The 24,329-nt window shown below is 32.0% G+C and overlaps 1 protein-coding gene and 2 long non-coding RNA genes across 3 annotated transcripts in view; 2 read left to right on the forward strand and 1 right to left on the reverse strand.

Moving 5' to 3' along the window:
• Nucleotides 1-3,892: 3,892 nt before the first annotated feature.
• On the reverse strand, nucleotides 3,893-5,388 carry LOC111712102 (uncharacterized). Its single transcript, XR_002767387.1, has 2 exons — nucleotides 5,298-5,388; nucleotides 3,893-3,958 (listed from the first exon to the last, which is right to left on the reverse strand). It is a non-coding gene; the product is annotated as an uncharacterized LOC111712102 (long non-coding RNA).
• Nucleotides 5,389-13,358: 7,970 nt separating this feature from the next.
• Nucleotides 13,359-15,554, forward strand: LOC111712096 (uncharacterized). The gene is made up of 3 exons (XR_002767386.1): nucleotides 13,359-13,406; nucleotides 14,198-14,226; nucleotides 15,431-15,554. It is a non-coding gene; the product is annotated as an uncharacterized LOC111712096 (long non-coding RNA).
• A 483-nt stretch (nucleotides 15,555-16,037) lies between these two features.
• Nucleotides 16,038-24,329, forward strand: part of LOC111712097 (uncharacterized) — a 14,801-nt gene continuing 6,509 nt past the window's right edge. Inside the window, exons 1-2 of the mRNA XM_023486615.1 lie at nucleotides 16,038-16,491; nucleotides 18,551-18,591. Of these exons, the coding sequence (XP_023342383.1) occupies nucleotides 16,038-16,491; nucleotides 18,551-18,591 (495 nt within the window). The remainder of the gene's footprint in view (nucleotides 16,492-18,550; nucleotides 18,592-24,329) is intronic.

A 24,329-nucleotide genomic window follows, 5' to 3' on the forward strand; every position in this document is an offset into this window, starting at 1 on the left:
AATATAGATTAAGACTGTTGTAATTTTTCTTTTTATTTCCATTGTTAAGGAGAAAAGTGTTCATTCACTGACGATTTTTAGGCCGTTTCTTGCATCTAGGTCAGAATGAATTCATACATTTAAAGTTTAAATTGGTGAGAACAATATTTTAACGATACTTTTATTATGATAGAGAAAGCAAAACGCAGCTTTTTTCTCTCTATAGCTTCGGTTGATAAAATTACCAAATTACTTAAATTTAAAAAAAACTTCAATGCTGCAACTTTTCTTTGCTTAATCTCAAAAATCTATTTTGTATGTGGAGGTAAACTCATCAGAGCTGTTAACTCTCGTATTGTAATTGTGGATATCATGATCAATGCTTGATTTCGATCATTTGTTGATCTTTATTCGATATCCCGCATAGTAATCGTACATAAAATATTTTGCATAAGATCTTGATGTCTAATAGTTTTCCGTAAGTCTATTTAATTGAAATGTTTTGTTATTATTATTAAAATTAGGTGGAAAAAATAATCAAAACAGCCAAGAGCTATTTTCCACCTAATTGCTTTATACTTGTACTGCTAATATAATCATCAATTTGTAATTGTAAACTCGTTCTGTATACAGATACATGTATTTTGGCAATAAACTTTATCTTATTTGATCTTATCTTATCTATTCAGGGGTTGAAACGATCGTTAATCAGGTGAGAAATGACTAAAATAAGATATTTAAAAGTGTCCACAGTGGATTTAGAGATCAAGGGATTGGAATTATGAAAATCCAACAAAAAAGTTCCCAACTCTGAACCTTTTAAACACTGAAGCTGCAACAGAACTAATGATTATAAGCTGCAAGAGGAGGATGCAAATCAACAGAACTAATGATTATAAGCTGCAAGAGGAGGATATCATTTAAGTGTAATTGCAATCCAAAAAACAGTTCCAAATATTCTTAAATTTAGTTAATAAAATAAAAAAACATCAATAAAAATATTCACTTAAATACCTTAAAAATGTCATCTTTTTTATCTCATCATTGGTTGAAGGCGTTGACTTAATTTCCATTGCAGCATAATTTGAAGCATACATTTTTACGTGGGCGTATACAGGATTCAATCTAGTGGGTGCAGTAGGGATTCTAGTGGGCGTATACAGGATTCAATCTAGTGGGTGGAGTAGGGATTCTAGTGGGCGTATACAGGATTCAATCTAGTGGGTGGAGTAGGGATTCTAGTGGGCGTATACAGGATTCAATCTAGTGGGTGGAGTAGGGATTCTAGTGGGCGTATACAGGATTCAATATAGTGGGTGGAGTAGGGCTGCTTCTACACGGCCCTCATGCCCTGCAATGCACTGATGCACCCATGCAATTTAAATTTTTTGGTACTATGTAGAAATTACAAATTTTTAAATCATTTTAGGCATTCTTTGAATGAAGGGTTAAACAAAGTTAAGATGAAAGATAATGCTATTATTTAATTCAAAGCCCTTAAAGCCGGCCGGCTCAGATTGTATTTTCTTTTCCAAACAGAGAAACTTTTTGTAAATAAACAATCTCTAAACCTTGTTTATTTATCCTTTTCCTTGAGTTCTAATTTGTTGCAGTTATCCTTTGATCAAATTCGGAGAAAAAAGTTTAAACAAAGATTCAAATATTTCAACTTGGTGGTCATCTTAACAAGAATTTGATCTTTAATGGCTGTCTTATGTCAAAATGAAGTATTCTTAGTAGTATCTTTATAACAGAAACAAATATCAAGGAATATAATAATTAATAACTGTCTTTAAACATTCTTTACGTGAATATTTACAAATTATCTTTTTGACATATCATAATATGAGTTTGTTTTCCCCTTTTATTTGACAACCATTTTTCTTGTGATTTTTTAACAAGTTTAGATACTGATTTGATGGTAATTATATCGTTAGAGCTGAAGAGGGTCAACCCAGACCGAAATATATTTTCAAAAATTATGGAACTAGCTCCGTGAGGTTGGTATACGTCAAATTCGGAGAAAACAGTTTAATCAAAGAGATAAACAGGGTGGTAATCTAAACAGGACTTAAAGATAGGTGCGTATATACGAGCAGTTTTGTAGAGAGGGGGCATTTTTTGTGCCCAACCCCCCCCTGGNCCGTTAAAAAAGTCCTTTTTAGCCTTCTTCCTTTCAGCCTGCTTTCTTACTTTTTAGGACAAGCCTCTGCTACATTTTTTTGTCAAAAAGTCGCCCCCCCCCAAAATATTGATACCTTTCTTAACTATGTAAACTATTCGATCATATACACTCTTCCATATAACAAGTGTTAATAAATTATTTATGTAATTTTCTTAAGTTGACTCATCAGACACTTTCTCTTAATAATGTGGGGTAAGCGTCAATCGGTGAAAAATAGAGATGGAAACGTTTCTTTAAAATTATCTTTCTTTTCATAGAAACCATACATAAATTGTATTATAAATAATGATATCAAAGATATTTTTACACTGAAGGCAGCTTATTGATTAAAGCTTTTTTAATGAAACTTCTTTAGTAAAGGACAAAAGTGAGATTTTAAAGTAATTTTTATATGAGTGTATCCCCCCTCAGGAGGGGGCAAGCGTAGAGGGGGGCGCCCCCCTCGTACGCCCCTGCTTAAAGATCAGATCTTTAATCTTTGATGGCAAGAGTATTAATGTCAAAGCGCGACCAAAGAAAAAGGTTGATAGTTTTTTGAGCTTTTAGAATATATCTTTTTATAATATTGTTATAATCATTAAAATTATCATCATTGGTGTTATTATTATTACTGTTATTTGACTATTATCATCATCATTATTATTATTATTATTATTATTATTATTATTATTATTATTATTATTATTATTATTTTTATCTTTTACCTATAGTTTGAAGGATATGAGTCTGTTGTATATACTCTATTCATCTATATACAAGAAAGATAAATAATTCTGAAATAAATCTGCTCTCTTGCTGGAAACTCCTGTGTTGGATTCTTAATCCCGTTCGCTTAATCTCAATATCCACTGTGGACACTGTTGAATTTTAGACAGTTTCCTGGATAGCAAATAGAAATTAAATAATCTGCAAATTCTGAATAAAAGAAGATTGAGCATTGATCTCGATATCCATAATACAAGAATTTCCAGTTTAGATTCAATAATAAGATGAGGATGAGGATGAGGATGGGGATGCGGTTGAGGATGAGGATGTGGTTATGGATGAGGATGAGGATGTGGTTGAGGATGAGGATGAGGATGTGGATGAGGATGAGGATGAGGATGAGGATGAGGATGAGGATGAGGATGAGGATGAGGATGAAAACCTGTGATTGTGATCTATATCTCGGGATGAAGGATGAAGAGTAGAGGGATGAATAAACGGGTGCAGGGCTTAAACTTCTTCCTAACCTATTCAACCAAAACAAAATAAATATTTATAAAGATTTACAAAGACGATCTTACACTCTTTTTAAGATATCGAATATATTTGTTTTATAGCAACATCAAATACACATTAGATTGCTTAAATACATGCCGTCTTCCTATTCCACAGTTTTCTGTTGATTACTATATATTTTCTTTGTTTGCAGATAATTCAAAATCAGTGCAAAAATCTTGCAAAGAGTTTTTCTGTTGTTGACATCTGTTCCGCTAATTTAAGAAGATAAATACAAGAATACATCGTTTCAAACTTTTCATTAGTTTTTGAAACTTTAACTCTAGGGAAAAAGTGTTTTAATTTAATCGAACGTAAAGTTTATTTTGGTTAAAAAGGACTGTAGGAATAATTTTAATTGATCCTCCATTTAAAAAAGTGTCATCACTGATTTACAACGTGGTTCGAATATTGTGCTTTCTTTAGCTGATTATTTTGATTTTGGTTTGATATATATTTGTTTGATTGCCTGAGCCTGTTCTGATAGCAATGCAAAGACATTCTAAGATCTCGATTCTTGATGCTCAGCAAAACCTTAAAAATTAAATAATAAAAGTTGAAGGGCCCGGCGTTGCCCGTGGAAAAAAAATCAAAAAAACGAACAAATAAAAAAAAAATTTCGAATTTTTTAGCCACCCATGAGTGTCCACAAAAATTTCAGCCCATTCGGTCCACTGGCTACAGGCAACATATATATGAATGTCTTGTTTTATTATATAGATATAGAATATGTTTATTAATTTTTAAGTGATCCCATATTTAAGGGCGCATTGTCCCACACCGAGGTGATGGCTAAAAATGTACATTTGTCCCACACCGAGGAGATGGCTAAAAATGTACAGTTTTCCAGTTCTTTTATTCATTTAAAAAGACTTGATAATGTGCCCCAGGCCCAACTAGGGTTTCCGGCGAAAAGGAAAAATCGTTTCGCGAAAATTTTTTTTCGCAACCGTTTCGCTTCATTTTCGCATTTCATTTTCTCGCGAAAAATATTTACGTTTTTTTCGCAAAATTTCGCTTCAATCTGTTTCTCAAAAAAATAAATGAGAAAGTTTCTCGAAATAGAAAATGCGAAAATGCGATCAAAGTTTTCGCGTTTTTTCGCGAAACGTTTCGTTCGCTGGAAACCTTAGCCCCAACATATAGTTTTTAATTTTGGGAAGGGTCTTTTAAAAAAGTTTTTGTTGTCAGATCCTTCCGTTTGGTATAAAACCAGGTCCAATATTCAAAAATCCGAGGTGTTCATAAACCGGAACTCTATGGGGAGAAACCTAAAAAGAAAGGTTGCAGCAATCCCATGGTTGCAAACAGCTTTGATGGACCTTAGAAATAAGCAATTTTGGAATAGCATCAAATTGGGGCCTTTTCAAGAAATAATGGAAGTATAATTTCTAAGAAAAATTAAAGTGCGTTCAGATTTATAAATTATTTTTTTTTATTTCTTAAACAAATTTGTTAACTGAAGTTAACGGAGATTTTCGAATATTGGACCTGGTTTTACACCAAACGGAAGGATCAGACAACAAAAAATTAATTTTACAACCCCTTCTAAAATTAAAAACTACATACTTAGACACATTTTAGAGCCTTTTTGAACGTATGAAAGGGCTAAAAAACTCTAATCCTTAAATAAGACACCCTCTATGAGTCTATGATATAATTAGGTTAAAACTTATGATATTTTAATTAGAACAAATATATTTGAAAAATTGCCACCAAAGTTTTTGATATTTAAAATATTTAAAAAATTCACCAGTATGATCCCAAAAAATCTACGAAATTTGTTATTATTTCTAATATAATAGTGAAAGAGAGGGGTACGAAGTACCCAGAATGCCTAGTATATCGAAACTCCTAAATAAGCAGTAAGCACCTTTCTCCTTGGAGAACTCCTGTTGACTGTATCAGGAGAACTCCTGTTGACTAAATCAGGGGAATACGGCTCCAGGAGGATCTCCTTTTATTCTCTCCTTTCCCTAATCATGATAAATCTACGGTAGATACACCAGGATCATGATAAATCTACGGTAGATACACCAGGATCATGATAAATCTACGGTACATACACCAGGATCATGATAAATCCACGGTAGATACACCAGGATCATGTTTAATCTACTGTAGATACACCAGAATCATCATTAATCTACGGTAGATACACCAGGATCATGTTTAATCTACGGTAGATACACCATGAACATGATTAATCTACGGTAAATACACCAGGATTATAATTAATCTACGGTACATACACCAGGATCATGATAAATCCACGGTAGATACACCAGGATCATGTTTAATCTACTGTAGATACACCAGAATCATGATTAATCTACGGTAGATACACCAGGATCATGTTTAATCTACGGTAGATACACCATGAACATGATTAATCTACGGTAAATACACCAGGATTATGATTAATCTACAGTAAATACACCAGGATCATGATTAATCTACGGTAGATACACCAGGATCATGATTAATCTACGGTAGATACACCAGGATCATGATTAATCTACGGTAGATACACCAGGATCATGTTTAATCTACGGTAGATACACCAAGATCATGTTTAATCTACGGTAGATACACCAGGATCATGACTAATCTACGGTAAATACACCAGGATCATGACTAATCTACGGTAGATACACCAGGATTATGATTAATCTACGGTAGATACATCAGGATCATGATTAATCTCGGTAGATACACCAGGATCATGTTTAATCTACGGTAGATACACCAGGATCATGTTTAATCTACGGTAGATACACCAGGATCATGACTAATCTACGGTAGATACACCAGGATCATGTTTAATCTACGGTAGATATACCAGGATCATGTTTAATCTACGGTAGATACACCAGGATCATGATTAATCTACGGTAGATACACCAGGATCATGATTAATCTATGGTAGATACACCAGGATCATGTTTAATATACAGTAGATACACCAGGATCATGATTAATCTACGGTAGATACACCAAGATCATGATTAATCTACGGTAAATACACCAGGATCATGTTTAATCTACGGTAGATACGTCACCAGGATCATGATTAATCTAGGTAGACACACCAGGATCATGATTTATTTACGGTAGATACATCAGGATCATGTTTAATCTACGGTAGATACACCAGGATCATGATTAATCTATGAACTATATTGGATCAAATTATCTAAGTTTTAAATGTCAAAGGGTTTTAGCATCAGGTTGCAAAGATATAAGGATTAGAGTATGTGGTTCTGTGGCAATGTCTGTGCTGTAATCCTCCAAGAAATTCAAGTTCGCTTTGTTTGTATGAAAACTAAATTAAGTTCAGAGGTGTACGAAGGGTGGAGGAATATGGGGGCTAGGACCCCCCTTGATCAGTAAAATATATGGTTTTCTGGGGGGTTTCAGGCCCAAACAAAAAGAAGACAAGTGTAGCCCCCCCCCCTCAACAAATTTAACAATAGCAACAAATTTTGCAGATTATTGATCCTAAACCTTTTTCCTACCCTCTTCTGAAACTTTTTACATAGATCTTTTTCCACATATTTTTAACAAATTTGTATCCTAAATCTTATTCCAAACCATTTCCTAAACTTGTTCCTAAATCTTATTCCAAACCTTTACATAAACTTGTTCCTAAATCTTATTCCAAACCTTTTCATAAACTTGTTCCTAAATCTTATTCCAAACCTTTTCATAAGCCTTTTCCTAAACCTTTTCCTAAACCTTTTCCTAAACCTTTTCCTTAAACTTTTCCTAAACCTTTTCCTAAACCTTTTCTCAAAATTTTTTTCACAATTGTCAAAATTCTTCCTTCTAACAAATATTTTCAAAAAGCACAAAACCAAAAAAACGTCATTTTGCTTTTATTTTTTATGAATGATTTTGTTGCCATATTCACCCCTGCTGGCACGCCAGCAATAGATCGGAACTAAACAAACATGAAGGAATGCTAAGAATGTTTATTTTTCATTTTTATTTATAAACGTCTATATTTACTTTTAGACTTCATGGCCTTTCTTTAACATTTTTAGAAATAGAAATATACAGTGGTACCCAGAAAACAGTTGCTTTCATTAATTATTTCTTTTCATCAAGAAACGTCGTTATGGGTATTTTTTATCTATAGTTGTTTTAAATGTCATATGTCTTATGTTTTATCAAATGTTTTAGTACAGGGTGTCCCAATAAACATGGAAAGTCAGTAACGAATTCGATATCGTTTTTTTAAATAATTCTTTGATTTAGTATATAGTGATACCTACTGAGGAAGCTGTAATCTGTAAGAGTTTCGTCTGCTATGTTCACATTTTGACTGCAAAAGGGTGTACTCAGTAAAACAAAAAAATTGCAGTGTACAAACAGAGTACACTTGTCCCTTCTCTCTTGCAAAGACATTATAAACACATCTTTACATTACCGTTTTCATAAAATAAACACTGAATTCCCATGTTTATTGGGACACCCTGTATTTTTTCAGACAGTTAACAAAACCCCTGCGATAATCTAATATTTCTACAGAAAGAAGAATACTTTTTGACTGGTTTAAAACATTGTGTAACATTCTTATTTAAAACTATTGAGTCCCATTATTTTTTAAAATGAGATAAAAGAAGTAAATTTTAAAAAGTTACGATTGAAGACGACATCTAGAATGGTGTTTGATGTTGTAGGGTATTTTAGAGAACATAAGAGCAAGTTTTTACACACGGAACTCAACCTCGTCTGTCTTTAATTTCGTAGATAGACAAGTTTACAAGGAAATTCGACATTTTTTAGACAAAACTATTACATAGACAGAGAGAGAGATGAATGTAAATGAAAAAAGAAAGTTGCATTTTATGTTAGACCGATAAAAAATGTTCTGCAAAATGATCGAATAGACATTTAAACTGGGAGTCTTTAAATTGCTCAATTGCTGTGTTTTTGGACTATTTTTAATTACAACGCCTAACAGTTGTCTTCATTTTCCGTAATTTGATGGGTAGAACAACTCAACATATTCAAATCTAAGTACTTTCTTAACTTCTTAAAAATATATGATAATCTAGCTTTTCTGTAAAAAACTCTTCCCTTTGGATCACTTCCCTTTGTATCACTTCCCTTTGTATCCATTCTTCTATTTCTAAAAAATCTCATCTTAATTTTTTCTCTCATTCATGAAATGTCTATCTAGGAAATGTCCTAAACACTTACACTTTGCCTAATGCACAATAAAAGTAAGATTATATCCAGCCCCTTTATTTTGCCTTTTTGGCTGTATTTAGCTTAAAAGAAAAAAACTGTTTTTAACATATTTTGAATAAAATTTTTGCTTGATGCAGACAAAATAAGTAAAACTTTTAATTATGAAAATGGATTTTTTAAATTCTGATAAGATTCGGTACCAGCAAATCAGTTTATTTCAGATAGCATGGATAAAAAATAACAATTTAAATACTTAAAATTTTATTGACTCAAACTTCAGTATGTATTTGCTTGGGGATGAATGAGGGTTGAAGTTACGGCTGAACCGAATAATTTTCAGTGTTGGATTGACAGGAGGAATGACTGAAGGCTGATCATCTTAGTATCCCTGAGCGTTAGGCTGGTAAATAGCTCCCTTGTAGGACCATTCTACGTTGGGGTTAGCGGGGTCATACTTGTACACTGCGGGGTCAGCGGGTACATAGAATCTGCTCAATGGGTAGTTCCATACTTTGTTGGGGTTAGCAGGGTCATACACGTACACATCCTTATCAGCTGGTTTGTACAGGGGTCCGGTGTAGGCGTATGCGGCATCCTCACTAGCCTGGTTGGTTTGCGGCATTGCGCTTGTAGCGGCAGCGAGTAGAGCGAGAAGTCCGGCCTTTGCGAAGAACATTTTGATATTGAATGCTAGCTGGGTTGCTAGCACAGGGTTTATATACGCAGCCAGGATCAGGCCATTTCAAGCGCACACAGAACCATCCTATATCAGACCATTATATACGTTATGCAAACATGTAGTACTTTGTAATAGTTTTACTAAATGAAAAAAAATGTTCAATCGTTATTATAAAGAAGGTTTTTCTAATGTTAATTTATGATTAAATTTTGTTCTTCCCCATTTCTCATAGATTTAACATAGATTACTTTAGAAGTTTACACATCTGCAATGTTCGAAGAGGAGCAACAGAGTTAGTTTTTTATTTCCTTTTCGTCGAGAATTTATTGCTTTGAAATATTCCCCCCTCGCTAGTCCGATTTGCAAGTAAGAAACATTTTCATGTTTTGCAATACATTAAGAAATGGTTGAATAGTTAACAGGAAGCATTACGGAGCGCATTTCCGGAAATTCCGGATCAAAGATTATTTGTACTTCACGAGAAGAGAGGCCTTTTTTAAATATTCATTTTCATAAATTTAATGATACTTTTTGTAAGCAGGCTGAATCTATGTAATATAAAAAGAAGTAATCTCTGTTTATATGTCCGATCATAACTCAAGAACCCCAATACCAATTTGTCTCAAACTTTGATTGGGGGACTCGGTAGAACCACTAACACGTCCTAAGCTTGGTTTAAAGTTTTTAAGTTGGATGGGTTGACAGAGGGAAAAATCCGGGCAAAGGTGGGTTTCCAAACTAATAAATGTATAAAGTAATATGAATGATAACATATATTCAAATAGTTAACAAACACATACATGCCCCCCAACTATTAAATGTCCCTAGTCCAAATTTGCAAGGCCTGGTCATTAAAGAAAATAGACCTCTATCTTTTATTATTTGGAGGGTGCAGTGCAAGGGAGGATTAAGAAAGAGTTTTTTAAAAAAGTACGTCAGGAAAATGTTCAAAATAGTTATTTTTTTTGACATTCATTTTTTAAGGGATTTTAAAATATATAAATAATAGCTCTGTAACTTAATTAATTAAAAAGTAATTGAGCATTTCTGATTTTTTTAAAACATCGGGCCGCCGTTTTAGCAAAATTTGTTCACAATTAAGTTAAAAAAGGGAAAAAATTTTAGTGTTCTAATTCCAGCCGTTATTAAGTTATTTATAAAAAATCACATTAGTATACAATTAAACTTACTAGGATAAAGAAGTATACAATTAAACTTACTAGGATAAAGAAGTACACAATTAAAATGGAGACGGAGACAATACCAATAACATAATATTCTGTTTGTATGATTAATTAATATTGAATTTTTAAAAAGTTTTTAAAAAATCGTGGAAATAATTAATAATCATTGTTTTAAAATGTGAATGATCAAAGCAATAATAAGCGAGGCGTTATGAGAGGAAAATGTTTTGCAAGTAGTCCTATCATTTAATCATGTTAGCTCGGTTCCTGTGCTAAATAGAAAAAACACAGTTCAGAGATTTTTTCTTTGCAACCAAACCAAACCAACCAAACACATAGTAATCCAAAACTAAAAGTTGCTTGAAAGCTCTCACTTAAATATTAGTTAAAATTTGCCGATTACTCCTTAAAAACTAAAGTTAATAACAGGTGTATTTGTGTACTATTATGTTCATGTCTAGGGCTACAAAACTAAAGTTAAGAACAAGTGTATTAGTGTACTACAGTGAACCCCTTAATAACGAATACATCGGAAGAATTTATCAAATGTCGTCTTGACAATTTTTCAATGAGTTTTATACTATATTACGTAAAAATCTTTTGTATATAAATATATTGTAAGAAAAACCGACTCGTTGAATATTTGAGAAACTCAGTGCATTGCTTTATTGATTTTTATTCATATACTATAATATTAATAATCAATATATTAGGTCTTAAAGCACAGGCACTAAATCACAGGAAATGTGAACGGTCTTGCAATTGTAACTTCACAAAATATATATGAATATATAGATATGTATAAATACATATTTATTATATCTATATTAAATACTAGCATGAGGCCCGGCATTGCCCGTGAAAAAAAATGGAAAAAATGTTGAAAAAATATTTGAAAAAAGTGTTGAATTTTTTTAAGCCTTAGACACTCCCCGGCTACCCATGGGTGTCCATAAAAAAATTTAGCCCATTCGGTTCAGCCGTTTGGCCGGCTATCGGTGTCATGTTTACGATATGTCTTGTTTTATATTATATAGAAGATATGTTACTAACCAGTCAAGTTTTCAACCGGTAAAATCAATATGGTTCCATATTGAACTCCGTCGCACCATCAGATAGAATTTAGTGTGAACCACTTCATACCACAAATTAAGGCTTAAAAACACACATCGTCGTACTACAGGGTGTCCCACAGTTATATTAAAAAACTATTACCGTCGTAGATACAGGGTGTCCCACAGTTATATTGGAAAACTATTACCGTCGTAGATACAGGGTGTCTCACAGTTATATTTGAAAACTATTACCGTTGTAGATACAGGGTGTCTCACAGATATATTTGAAAACTATTACCGTTGTAGAGACACAGGGTGTCCCACAGTTATATTGGAAAACTATTACCGTCGTAGATACAGGGTGTCCCACAGTTATATCGGAAAACTATTACCGTCGTAGATACAGGGTGTCCCACAATTATGATGGAAAACTCTTACCGTCGTAGATACAGGGTGTCGCACAGTTCTGATGGAAAAAACACCCACATATTAAAGATACAGGGTGTCCCAAAACACACACCGTCGTAGATACAGAGTGTCCCTAAGCATTATTGAAAAAACACATTACAAAACAATTACAAAACACATTACAAAACACATTACAAAACACATTACAAAACACATTACAAAACACATTACAAAACACATTAGAAAACACGTTACAAAACAGATTGTCCCACATCTTTTTTGGATCGTTCATAGCTCTAACTGATGGTTTAACCCTATTCAAGTACCCCAGCAGGGATTGGGTTAATACCATTTGAAGATAATTAAATCAAGTTCTTAAATTGTATTTCAATATGATGTTAAAAACTTGATAATTTCAATATGATGTTAAAAACTTGATAATTTCAATATGATGTTAAACAATTGATAATTTCAAAGTTTTTGGGCCAAAATAAAATTTGCACTTAGGAAAGACGCAGGTTATTGAAAGGGAATGTGGAAAAAAAAATTTGATTTCTTTTTTACCGAAGTTATACCAAAAACGTTATTTTATTTTAGACTAGTACTTTGAATAAAAAAATTTTCTTTTTCACACGTTTTATAAAGTTTAAATTGTTTTACTCAGAGGATTTTAATTTTTTTCTCGTTTTTCAATCTTTTTACTTATAGAGCGTTCTTAACTAAAGGTTTACTTTACAGTGGAATTTGCTGAAGTTTCATTTATTTTATCTTTCTTCATGTAACGATTAAAGTTTATTATATTTTCTCAAATCCTTATTACTAATTTTTTTTTACCATAGAACGTTTTTCTTTTAGTGGTTTCATAGCTATTCATAGATGGATATTTATTTAGTTTTCTAGTCCGGTTACTTAAATGGCCCTAAAGAAAGTTTATGACCAGTGGTGGTGGAAGTGACATTTTTTACTCCAATTTTTAAAAATTGAATAAGAAAAAGACGCAAAAATTGCAGCGCGAAACGTCCTTGTGAAGTTTCTGTTATTCTACTCTGGAAAATATTTACCAAAGTAATTTCTAATGACCCTATCTATTTTTTAAAAGAGTGGAATGTCGGATTCACAACGGTACCCTTGAAAGCTTTGTCTGATAGATAATTTATGAGATATTCATTTTTTTCTATTTAAAAAATTGATAGTTAATGTTAAATAGTTAAATTTTATTAAATGGAGAATTCTCTAAAATGAAATCTGCGCATATCCGCTACCTTCAGAATTAACAGGAATAAACCCTTTCCAATTTTTGGAGAAAGGCCTTTAACTTCTACAACCAAAATCAAAAAAAAATTGGTACTGTTGTAAATCAGGCATGGTACTTTATATACGAATATAACTATTTTTGTTTTAGAATTTCCGATGAACTCGAAGTTGATTTTCTGCCTCCTTCTAGTCTTTAATGCTAGGTAGAAACCAAGGAGTATGGAATAGAAGGGAGATACAAATGACGCAGCCCGCCCTACCATATGAGTATGCATACTTTGCAGACGGTACTTCATTTGAATAAGAAATATGTGTCTGATGTACAATTACCGCGTATACAATAACCTATTCTGAATATTTCTTATACAAATGGAGTACCGTCTGCAAAGCATGCATAACCATAGGGTAGGGCGGGCCGCGTCAGTTGTATCTCCCTTCTATTCCATACTCCTTGGTAAAAACAAAAAAAATTTATATTCATAGTAATATTATGATTGAAAATAAAATAATTTTACATTTTCTTAATAATGTTACAGTGGTATCCACAAAGAAAAAAGCTTCAAAGACGTTTTAACGGAATTATTTTCAATGCAGACAACTGATTTAAGTATTAATAATTTGCGTTTTTTATCGTCAATAAATTTTTTCAAGTTATTAATAAGAAAGCATATATTTGTTGTAGTTTCATATTGCAATGAAACTAATAGAATAATATTAAATTAAGTATTCATATTTGAAAAAATGCAATAATTTCGTGGATCAGTAATTAAATCTTTGTCAAAAATTCAAATTTTCTAATCCCTATATCTTTGTAACCTGAAGGTGTAAACCTTCGATATTTCAAATTTAGATTATTTGAAAATAGTTTATAATTTCTAAGGTTTAAAATTTTTGATTGCAAAACATAAAGTGAAATTAGAAATCCGAATTTGTGGCAAAGACTCAATTACTTTCTTAATTTGAATAAGATTCTAATAATTGTTTAATGTTTAAGGTTTTCTGAGCCGAGTGTATTTAATGCAGGTGATATTTCAAACCTATTTCTATAATTTGTACATACATCATACAGCATGTATCCCGAGGGGATTAAACTTGTACATACATCATGCTGCATGTATCCCGAGGGGATTAAACTTGTACATACATCATGCTACATGCATCCCGAGGGGATTAAACTTGTACATACATAATACAGCATGCATCCCGAGGGGATTAAACTTGTACATACATCATGCTGCATGTATCCCGAGGGGATTAAACTTGTACATACATCATGCTACATGCATCCCTAGGGGATTAATCTTGTACATACATCATGCTACATGCATCCCGAGGGGATTAAACTTGTACATTCATCATGCTGCATGTATCCCGAGGGGATTTAAATTTTCATTTTGTGACATTTGTATAAAAAGAGTTGGTTTCTGTATACAAATGTTTTTAGATTGACGGGATTCAATAAAAGTTGTTCCCTACCAAAAAAACAGCAGTTTTTATTCTACCGGGGTTTCATTGACTTTTTCATTTATCATTTGAATCAGTGAAAATTTAAACCCCTGAGGGATTCAATCATTAACTGAAAGAATTCCAGGGACCCCCTCTGACTTTATTGGAGATAACTCAAAAAGTATTGGTCTGAGACTGTTCAAATTTGTTTACTTTTCTAACTAACACATGTCCCTTACTTTAGGCTCAAACCAGGGCTTTTATACCTACTGCCTGAATGCCTTATTTTACCTTTACCCGACTAAATCTATATTTAGACCTACTTCCGGTCATTGAATTTAGACTTTTTATGTATGCTCTGTGGAAAGCTTTCAACAAAAGGAATCAGATTGGAAAGTTTTTGCGAAGAAATTTTGCATAGTTTGTTGCAACAGATGCCTCAAGAAAAATTTTTCACATTTTCATTTTCCTTAAATAAAAATTAAGTTTTTGAAGATTTTGAAAATATTTTTGCACATTTGAATTTGCCGTGGTAATGGCTTTTCAAAAATGTTTATCATAATTGCGCACTTTTTGTTTTTGCACATATTTTGCTTTATAACTTGAAATTGCAACAATAAAATATTTGAAGTTTTATCAAAGGGAAGCCCAAAGGCTTTCTAAAAGTGTATCAAATGTTATAGATTTGTATCAATAAGGAAATAGAGGGGGGTGGGGGCCCGGGACTATATTGGATAAACCTGACGTCAGCCTGAATAATAATAAATTTTGCATTTGTTAGACTGGATTCCGGTTCGGTTTCCTAAATGGTTTGATTCCCCTCTTGTACTCTCACATGTACCGTTTATGCCTGCAGCTGATGTTGGTCGGGCCTGTACATACAATGGAGTACATGGGACCTGCCAGTACAAGTAAGTACGATACTGTACATACAATAGAGTACAATTGTACGTACAATACTGTACAAACAAAGGAGTACAAGGAACATGCCATTACAAGAAAATACAATACTGTGAATACAATTTAGTACAAGGAACCTAGCAGTACAAGTAAGTAAAATACTGTTCATACAATAGTGTACAATAAACTTGTAAGTACAAGTTAGTACAATACTCTAGATACAACAGAGTACAGGAATCCCTCCAGCACAATGATATATAAAAAAAACTGTACAAATATACAATTGAGTACAATGAACCTTGTAGTACAAGTACAATACTCCAGATATAACGGAGAAAAGGGAACCCACCAGTACAAGTATAAGTACAAACAATGGAGTGCAAGGAACCTGCTAGAAGAAGTAATCAAAATCTTGAGCTGCTTGTACAAGTAAGTACAAGCAGCTCAAGAAACCTGTCAGTACATGCAAGTTTAGTACTGTTACAAAAATGGAGCTCACGGAACCTGAAAGTACATGTAAGTCTAGTACTGTACAACCAATGGAGCTCAAGGAACCTGAAAGTACATGTAAGTTTAGTACTATACAACCAATGGAGCTCAAGAAACCTGAAAGTACATGCATGTTTAGTACTGTACAACCAATGGAGCTCAAGGAACCTGAAAGTACATGTAAGTCTAGTACTGTACAACCAATGGAGCTCAAGGAACCTGAAAGTACATGTAATTTTAGTACTGTACAACCAATGGAGCTCAAGGATCCTGAAAGTACATGTAATTTTAGTACTGTACAACCAATGGAGCTCAAGGATCCTGAAAGTAAATGTAAGTTTAGTACTGCACAACCAATGGAGCTCAAGGATCCTGAAAGTACATGTAAGTTTAGTACTGTACAACCAATGGAGNTTGATACAAGTACACTTTGGTCTACATATTGTTGTACAGGTAAAGTGATACAAGTACACTTTGGTCTACATATTGTTGTACATGTAAAGTGATACAAGTACAATTTGGTCTCCATATTGTTGTACAGGTAAAGTGATAAAAGTATAATTTGGTCTACATATTGTTGTACAGGTAAAGTGTAACATATGTACACTTTGGTCTGCGTATTGTTGTACATTTAAAGTAAAACATGTTGTCCATGTACTTTAACATATAAATATAAAAAATGTGCACTTTGGTCCACATATTATTGTACAGGTAAGGTAAAACATACACCCTTTGGTCTACATAGTGTTGTACAGGTAAAGTATAACATGTACACTTTGGTCTATAAATTGTTATAGAGAAAATTATAGGATTCCGGCCTTTGATAATTTTTTAAGGCGTATAATTTCTAAGTAAGAGTGTATGTAAAATCGTAAAATTTCATCAGAATGATTTTTTTTAGATGTTCAAATTTGCGGAGGAAGCACAAATTCTAGAATTTCGTATTTTCAAAATCCATCATTTCCACAGGAAAGCTTTAAATCTACCATAATTTTAGGGGAGGGGTCCAAAACTTTATATATAACCAAAAGTTAAAAACCTATTTTATAAACTTTCCTTATAAACAAATCCTATTCTTCTAACCTTACTTCATAAACATTGGTTTAAATCCTATTCTTCTAACCTTACTTCATAAACATTGGTTTAAATCCTATTCTTCTAATCTTTCTTTATAAACATTGGTTTAAATCCTATTCTTCTAACCTTTCTTTATAAACATTGGTTTATTCGTCTAACCTTTCTTCAATAACATTGGTTTAAATCCAATTGTTCTAGCTTTCTTTATAAACATTGGTTTAAATCCTATTCTTCTAACCTTTCTTTATAAACATTGGTTTGAATCCTATTCTTCTAACCTTTCTTCAATAACATTGGCTTAAATCCTATTCGTCTAACCTTTCTTCAATAACATTGGTTTAAATCCAATTGTTCTATCTTTTCTTTATAAACATTGGTTTAAATCCTATTCTTCTAACCTTTCTTTAATAATATTAATAATATATATTTTCTTTTAAGTCTTTTAAGATTAAAGTTAACAGGAAGAAAAAGCACTGACTGTTTCTTGTGTTCACAAGGTGACCTTTTAATGTTATGTCATTTCATGTGATTTCATGTGATTTCATGTGATTTCATGTGATTTCATGTGATTTTGTGTCATTTTGTGTCATTCCGTGTCATTTTGTGTCATTCCGTGTCATTTCGTGTGATTTCATGTGATTTCATGTGATTTCATGTGATTTCATGTGATTTCATGTGATTTCATGTGATTTCATGTGATTTCATGTGATTTCATGTGATTTCATGTGATTTCATGTGATTTCATGTGATTTCATGTGATTTCATGTGATTTCATGTGATTTCATGTGATTTCATGTGATTTCATGTGATTTCATGTGATTTCATGTGATTTCATGTGATTTCATGTGATTTTGTGTCCTTTCGTGTCATTTTGTGTCATTTTGTGTCATTTTGTGTCATTTTGTGTCATTTCGTGTCATTTCGTGTCATTTCGTGTCATTTCGTGTCATTTCGTGTCATTCCGTGTCATTTCGTGTCATTTCGTGTCATTTCATGATTTCATGTCATTTCATGTCATTTCATGTCATTTCATGTCATTTCATGTCATTTCATGTCATTTCATGTCATTTTTTAGCTAACCCTTCAACCTGATGTTTGTGCTGTCAGACTAGTATTGGAGAGGTAAATTTTTAATTTCTTCACCTTATTTAAAGTAAAAATTATTTCCTGTTTCGAAAAAAAAATATTTAATTTAAGATTAAAAGACGAAAACTCTGTGATGGAAAGACGACTTTCAGAATCGAGTTATAGCTTTAAAAAGTCTAATGAGGATGAAACAGCCAACGTTGTCACTTCAAATTCCACATTTCATCAGATACTTTACATTACGGTTTTGAGTGTCCATTGTTATGAAAACGACATTTCCCGTACATTGGAGCGCATCCCAAGTAATTATAACCTTATTATACAACCCTGATAATTAACGTATGTTTAGGTTCGGATCAATTTCTTCTGCAGACTTCAACAAAAAAACAGGTTGAATAGACAATTTAAATGGACTGTAAAACTTAATTTCAAGTGACCCTCCATGCAAAGATGGCAATGCCCTATTATTAACCTTTATCTTATGATATGGAAGATTTTGTTCACTAAATGTGTTGTTATAAGAAATGTTTGACAGTAAATTGTTTATAAAACCAAATATAGATTTGAATATTGATGTTTTATTGGCATATAATAAATCAAAGCATACCCACATTCAAGGTTATAATGCAAGGAAAGTTAATTGCAGTTGCATACGCATACACATTGAAACCAGTTCTCTCTGGGCGGAATAGATGTATCAGTGTTTGTTTAGTATCCAAGGAGGATAAAAGCATTTAATATTGATAATTCACATAATAGTTTCATCATAAATATTTCATTGATTTTATATGTGAAAGATGGATCCCATGTCAGGCTCGACATACGTCTTGTGTTTACTGTAGTACAAATGATGCGTACACCTCTGAATTAACTTTCCTTGCATCATAACCTTGTCCTCATTCAAGAAGGTTTTTAACTAGCTACATAAATAATTATATAATGTTTAATTATTTAGAATTAGACTCTTTGACCGTTTTCATTAACTCATCATCATCAACAGTGCTCAACAATTTCAGGGATAATTAAAAAATTTGATAAATGATAATAAAATCTTTTAATTTTTAAATATCATTTTATCTTATAATAACTATATTTTAATACAAACCATGATCACATCTTAAAAAGGCTGTCAATAACGTTTTTTTGGTAGAATATTCAGGGTGTCCTAATAAACATGGGAATTGAGAGACGACATGAAAGTCGTCTTTAATTTTTGAAATGTAAGGCATGGTAAAGACAGTATGAAATCGAGCTTGTACGTCTTATAAAGTGGTATATATATATATATATACCTTTCTTGTGTCTTAGAAATTAACCAGGATTTTAGATATTAAGACAATTTTAATTTATTACATAAATTGAAATTTTTACAAGTTTTTAAATATCTCCGTCAATTTTGAAAATACATGAATGGTAGTTCGCATTTTGAAAATCTCAAGACCAGGCGTTTTCGATAGAAAATGTTTAAACTGTATCTTAAAAACGAAACTTTCAGATTACAGTAACAATTTCTATCTTTTAATCATTGCTTTTCAATCCTCAGTTTTTTCTGCATAATTTTAAACCTTAAAAATTTTGCAGATTTTTTGATAAACATTAACGGATTTAAACATTAATGGATTTTTAGTAAACATTGATGGACTTTTGGTAAACATTAATGGATTTTTGGTAAACATTAACGGATTTTTTTGGTAAACATTAACGGATTTGTTTGGCAAACATTAATGGATTTTTTGGTAAACCTTAACGGATTTTTTGGTAAACATTAACGCATTTTTTGGTAAACATTAACGGATTTTTTGGTAAACATTAACGGAATTTTAAGACAGATTTATAATCTTTATTATTTGTTCAAGAATCTCTGGCAATAAGGATGGTTTTGAATGTAAGTTCTTGTTCTATTTTCTATTTTTACTCTATCCTTTTCAAACTCTGAGCTTTTTGTTTTAATATTGTTTAAACCCTTTAGAAACTAGATTCTTTGTTTAACAGAATTAGTCAAAAGTTTCTTTAGCTAAAAACATTTAAAAGTTTTCCATTTCGGATTTCCAGTCTTTTTGGTTCAGTTTTATGTCAAATATAAGTTCCAAACTAGCTTAATTTTTTTTTATAAATATTAATTTTCTGTCAGAAAAATTTGAACCAATGGAAACTAAAACCTTTAAGACTCGGGGGTGTAGTTTTAGAGTTTATCATTGATTCCCGAGGGGGTTTTATTTTCTATAGGTTCTAACTTTTGTGAGATAAATGACATTCTTTTGGACCTACAGGGTGTCTTACGAAACATGACAGTTGCTGAATATTTTACAATTTCTTCTTCCATAATTTTTCAAGTTGTTTGATACCAAAGAAAATTATAATAAACATTATATGGCAGTTTTATTATGGTAAAATCGATCTTAGATTAGGATATATTGGAGCAAAAGATTTTTCTACCGAACTAAACTGCAAAAAGTCTTTAAATCTTATCCAGTATTTGGAAGACGACATTCTAAACTATTTATCAACTGCTATGTTTCGTGGGACACCCTGTACCTGCATAAATAAATATTTAAATTAGAAATTAAAATTGTTCAATATAAAAAGACCAGCTTTTTGTGACGGAATGTACAGTGAATCCCAGATATATGAATACATAGCAAGAATTTTTGATTAATTTTCAAGATCAAATGCCGCGTAAAAACAAGTATGATAAATTAACTGCTGTCATTTAAATTTTTGGGCTATTTACCTTGAACTAAAAATACAAAATCAGTTTCTTAAAATTATAAAAAAATAATGACTCTTCAATGATATTCAACCCTTTGAAACTGCGAGCATCTCTGCATTTTCCTTATTGTTGCAGATTAATGAGGAAGCATTACAGCTGTCTAAAATTTTTGAATATATTTCAAGACGACATTTCAAAAACTCTATGTATTTGTATATATGAACAGGTTATTTTTATTCCTAGATGTTATCCCTGTAGTGTACCCAGGAGAACTTTATTCAGGGAAACAGAATCAATTATAATTTTTTTTTTAAATATGGATTTCTTAAGGTTATATAATTTCTATATCTAAATTCTAATTATATATACAAAATAACAAACAAACAGAAATTGCTTCACATACAGATTAAAACTCCAAGTATATCTAAAAATTTTAAACCATACAACAAATTCATATAAAGACATATATTGTAATATAATGCCAAAACTCAAAAAGTGTTCTTTAATCATTCTCTAACTTGCACTAAAAGCTTTATTTATGACAAGTATAAAATTATTGGTGAAGGTGTAATTAACTGTCAGACCATTAATCTTTAGCATGTAACACGGTACAAAGATATAGAAAGATTATGTTACTTTTATTTCTATATTTCTCATGAAAAATGAAAATTTTAACTTTCTTGGTTTAGGTTTCAGGATTGCTTCGTTTTTTTGGAACACTAGGCCTTTAGGATACACTTTGTGCATTTCCAAAAATACTAAATTTCGACATATTCTTGACCTGGGATTAGTAATCTGTCTCAAGACATTGGTTTTGTTAGTTAGCCAGGGTTATCCTGGGATGATCTGGCGAGTCCAGCTTATCCAAGAACCTTGTAGAAACAACCCTGGACAGTCAGGTAAAATATAGAGTCCAGCTTATCCAAGAACCTTGCAGAAACAACCCTGGACAGTCAGGTAAAGTGTAGAGTCCAGCTTATCCAAGAACCTTGCAGAAACAGCCCTGGATAGTCAGGTAAAGTGTAGAGTCCAGCTTATCCAAGGACCTAGCAGAAACAACCCTGGACAGTCAGGTAAAGTGTAGAGTCCAGCTTATCCAAGAACCTTGCAGAAACAACCCTGGACAGTCAGGTATAGTGTAGAGTCCAGCTTATCCAAGAACCTTGCAGAAACAACCCTGGACAGTCAGGTAAAGTGTAGAGTCCAGCTTATCCAAGAACCTTGCAGAAACAACCCTGGACAGTCAGGTATAGTGTAGAGTCCAGCTTATCCAAGAACCTTGCAGAAACAACCCTGGACAGTCAGGTAAAGTGTAGAGTCCAGCTTATCCAAGAACCTTGCAGAAACAACCCTGGACAGTCAGGTAAAAGTTAAGGCAATAGCTAGCTAACTATGTTAGTTTTTTTAAATACTTTTTGAACTTTTCGAAGGTTTCAAAAATACCTGGGGGAAGTTTTACAAATTCTAAAACTGTTTATTTTACCCCCTGAAAGAATTAAGTTGCTAAATCGAATTCAAAACAAAAATATTTTCCCTTTCTTTCTCTTTGAATAAAAATGTTACTAAAATCAGACTTTTATATTTGGTACAGTTTTGAAATGTTGAAACATTTAGCAAGTTCACAGCATTTAAAAACCTCAAAAGTCTAAGAAAAACGAACCAACGTATTGCCCCTAATAAATCAGGGTTCATATTTAATTGTAAGGAATGGTTTTAATATTTTATTCCAAACCTCTGAAAATAAAGCTACGGGAATTATTATAATTAAGTCCACTTTTAAAGTTTTTAAAGAAAAACGACAATATCTTCAACATTACTAATCAGAAAAAGGTTTCAATCGAGTATTTTATTTGCGAGAAGAGTACTTGAAACTACTCTTGCACCTTCTTTTTATATTTCAGACCCTGTCTGTGAAACGTCTGAGGAAAAAACAGAAGAAGCACTTTTAAGGAACTTATAAAAAGCTAAAAATATCATTCATAAAGTTTGACTTCTTAAAAAGGAAATGGAAGACGACATTTAAGTAAATTTTTGTAATATTGGCTTATATTGTTAGAAAACAAATAGATGTCACTAAAAATGTTATTAAAAAGCACAAAAAGTGCTCCCCCCTACACAAATGCTCTCTTACGCCCCTGTTGCCTACATCTATAAAAGTGTGTCTTTTTTTGCCAAATAATTTGTAAAGCCATTAAATTACAATATTTAAGGCAGACGACTTGATCTAACCCTGGAATTGTCACATTTAAAGATATTTCGCTCGGTTCATCGTACATTGATCATACAGTATAGTTTTATATAAGTTTATACCAGGGATCATATATTGATCATACATTATAGTTTTATATAAGTTTATACCAGGGATCATATATTGACTATACAGTATAGTTTTATATAAGTTTATATACCAGGGATCATATATTGACTATACATTATAGTTTTATATAAGTTTATACCAGGGATCATATATTGACTATATAGGATAGTTTTATATAAGTTTATATACCAGGGATCATATATTGACTATACAGTATAGTTTTATATTAGTTTATACCAGGGATCATATATTGACTATACAGTATAGTTTTATATAAGTTTATACCAGGGATCATATATTGACTATACAGTATAGTTTTATATAAGTTTATACCAGGGCTCCGCGGTCTATTTTCAAGCAACCGTTTATTCAAAGGTTTATCAAATCTTTGGTTCAAAAAAGGAGAAAAAACCAGGAAAATATTAATGTTTTTTAGTTTTTTCATTTCTGAAAAATTATCCTATAAATGACAATTTTATTTAGTTTTCTTGAGGGTTGCAACAAATCTTTAAATAGGTTAGGTCGGGTTAAGCTGTCTAGGTGAAATTAAATGAAAGTTGGACTTAGTTTTAATTTCTAATGAGGAGACGATTTAAGTTCTAAAACTACTCTTTTTAAGGTTTAAATATTTATTTCTGAGAATGATGTTAAGTTTAAAATTTATCGTTCTACATAATTTACAATAGAACAAATTTTAAGAGTTTTTTTAACAAGTTTGATATTAATTAACCGGTTGTTTTCGAAAAAGAACCATTTCTAAAAATATGTCTGCTGCTTAATTTCAGTCTCTCTAAAGTTCCAGAGTATCATTAATGTTAAAAAAGTTATTTCACAAAGCAAGCCAAAAAAAAACCTTTTCCGGGGTAATTAATCTTTGTTATTTGTATTTGCTAAAATTCGAGGGTAAATTCCAGCTTTTGATTTATAAAGCTTATAGTTTCGGTTATTTTAAATAAATAAAAACTACCCGATAACTAGTTCGGATATCCTTTAGGTCGGTGTCCTTCAAAGGCTAGTTTCCATAGCATCTGTTGCCGACTTTATTTTTATTTAACAAATTGATAAAGACAACGTTAATTCCGCTAATATGGGGGGGAGGGG

Source organism: Eurytemora carolleeae, unplaced genomic scaffold, assembly GCF_000591075.1.
Source record: "Eurytemora carolleeae unplaced genomic scaffold, Eaff_2.0 scaffold1225, whole genome shotgun sequence".
In the NCBI taxonomy this organism is placed as follows: Eukaryota; Metazoa; Arthropoda; class Copepoda; order Calanoida; family Temoridae; genus Eurytemora; species Eurytemora carolleeae.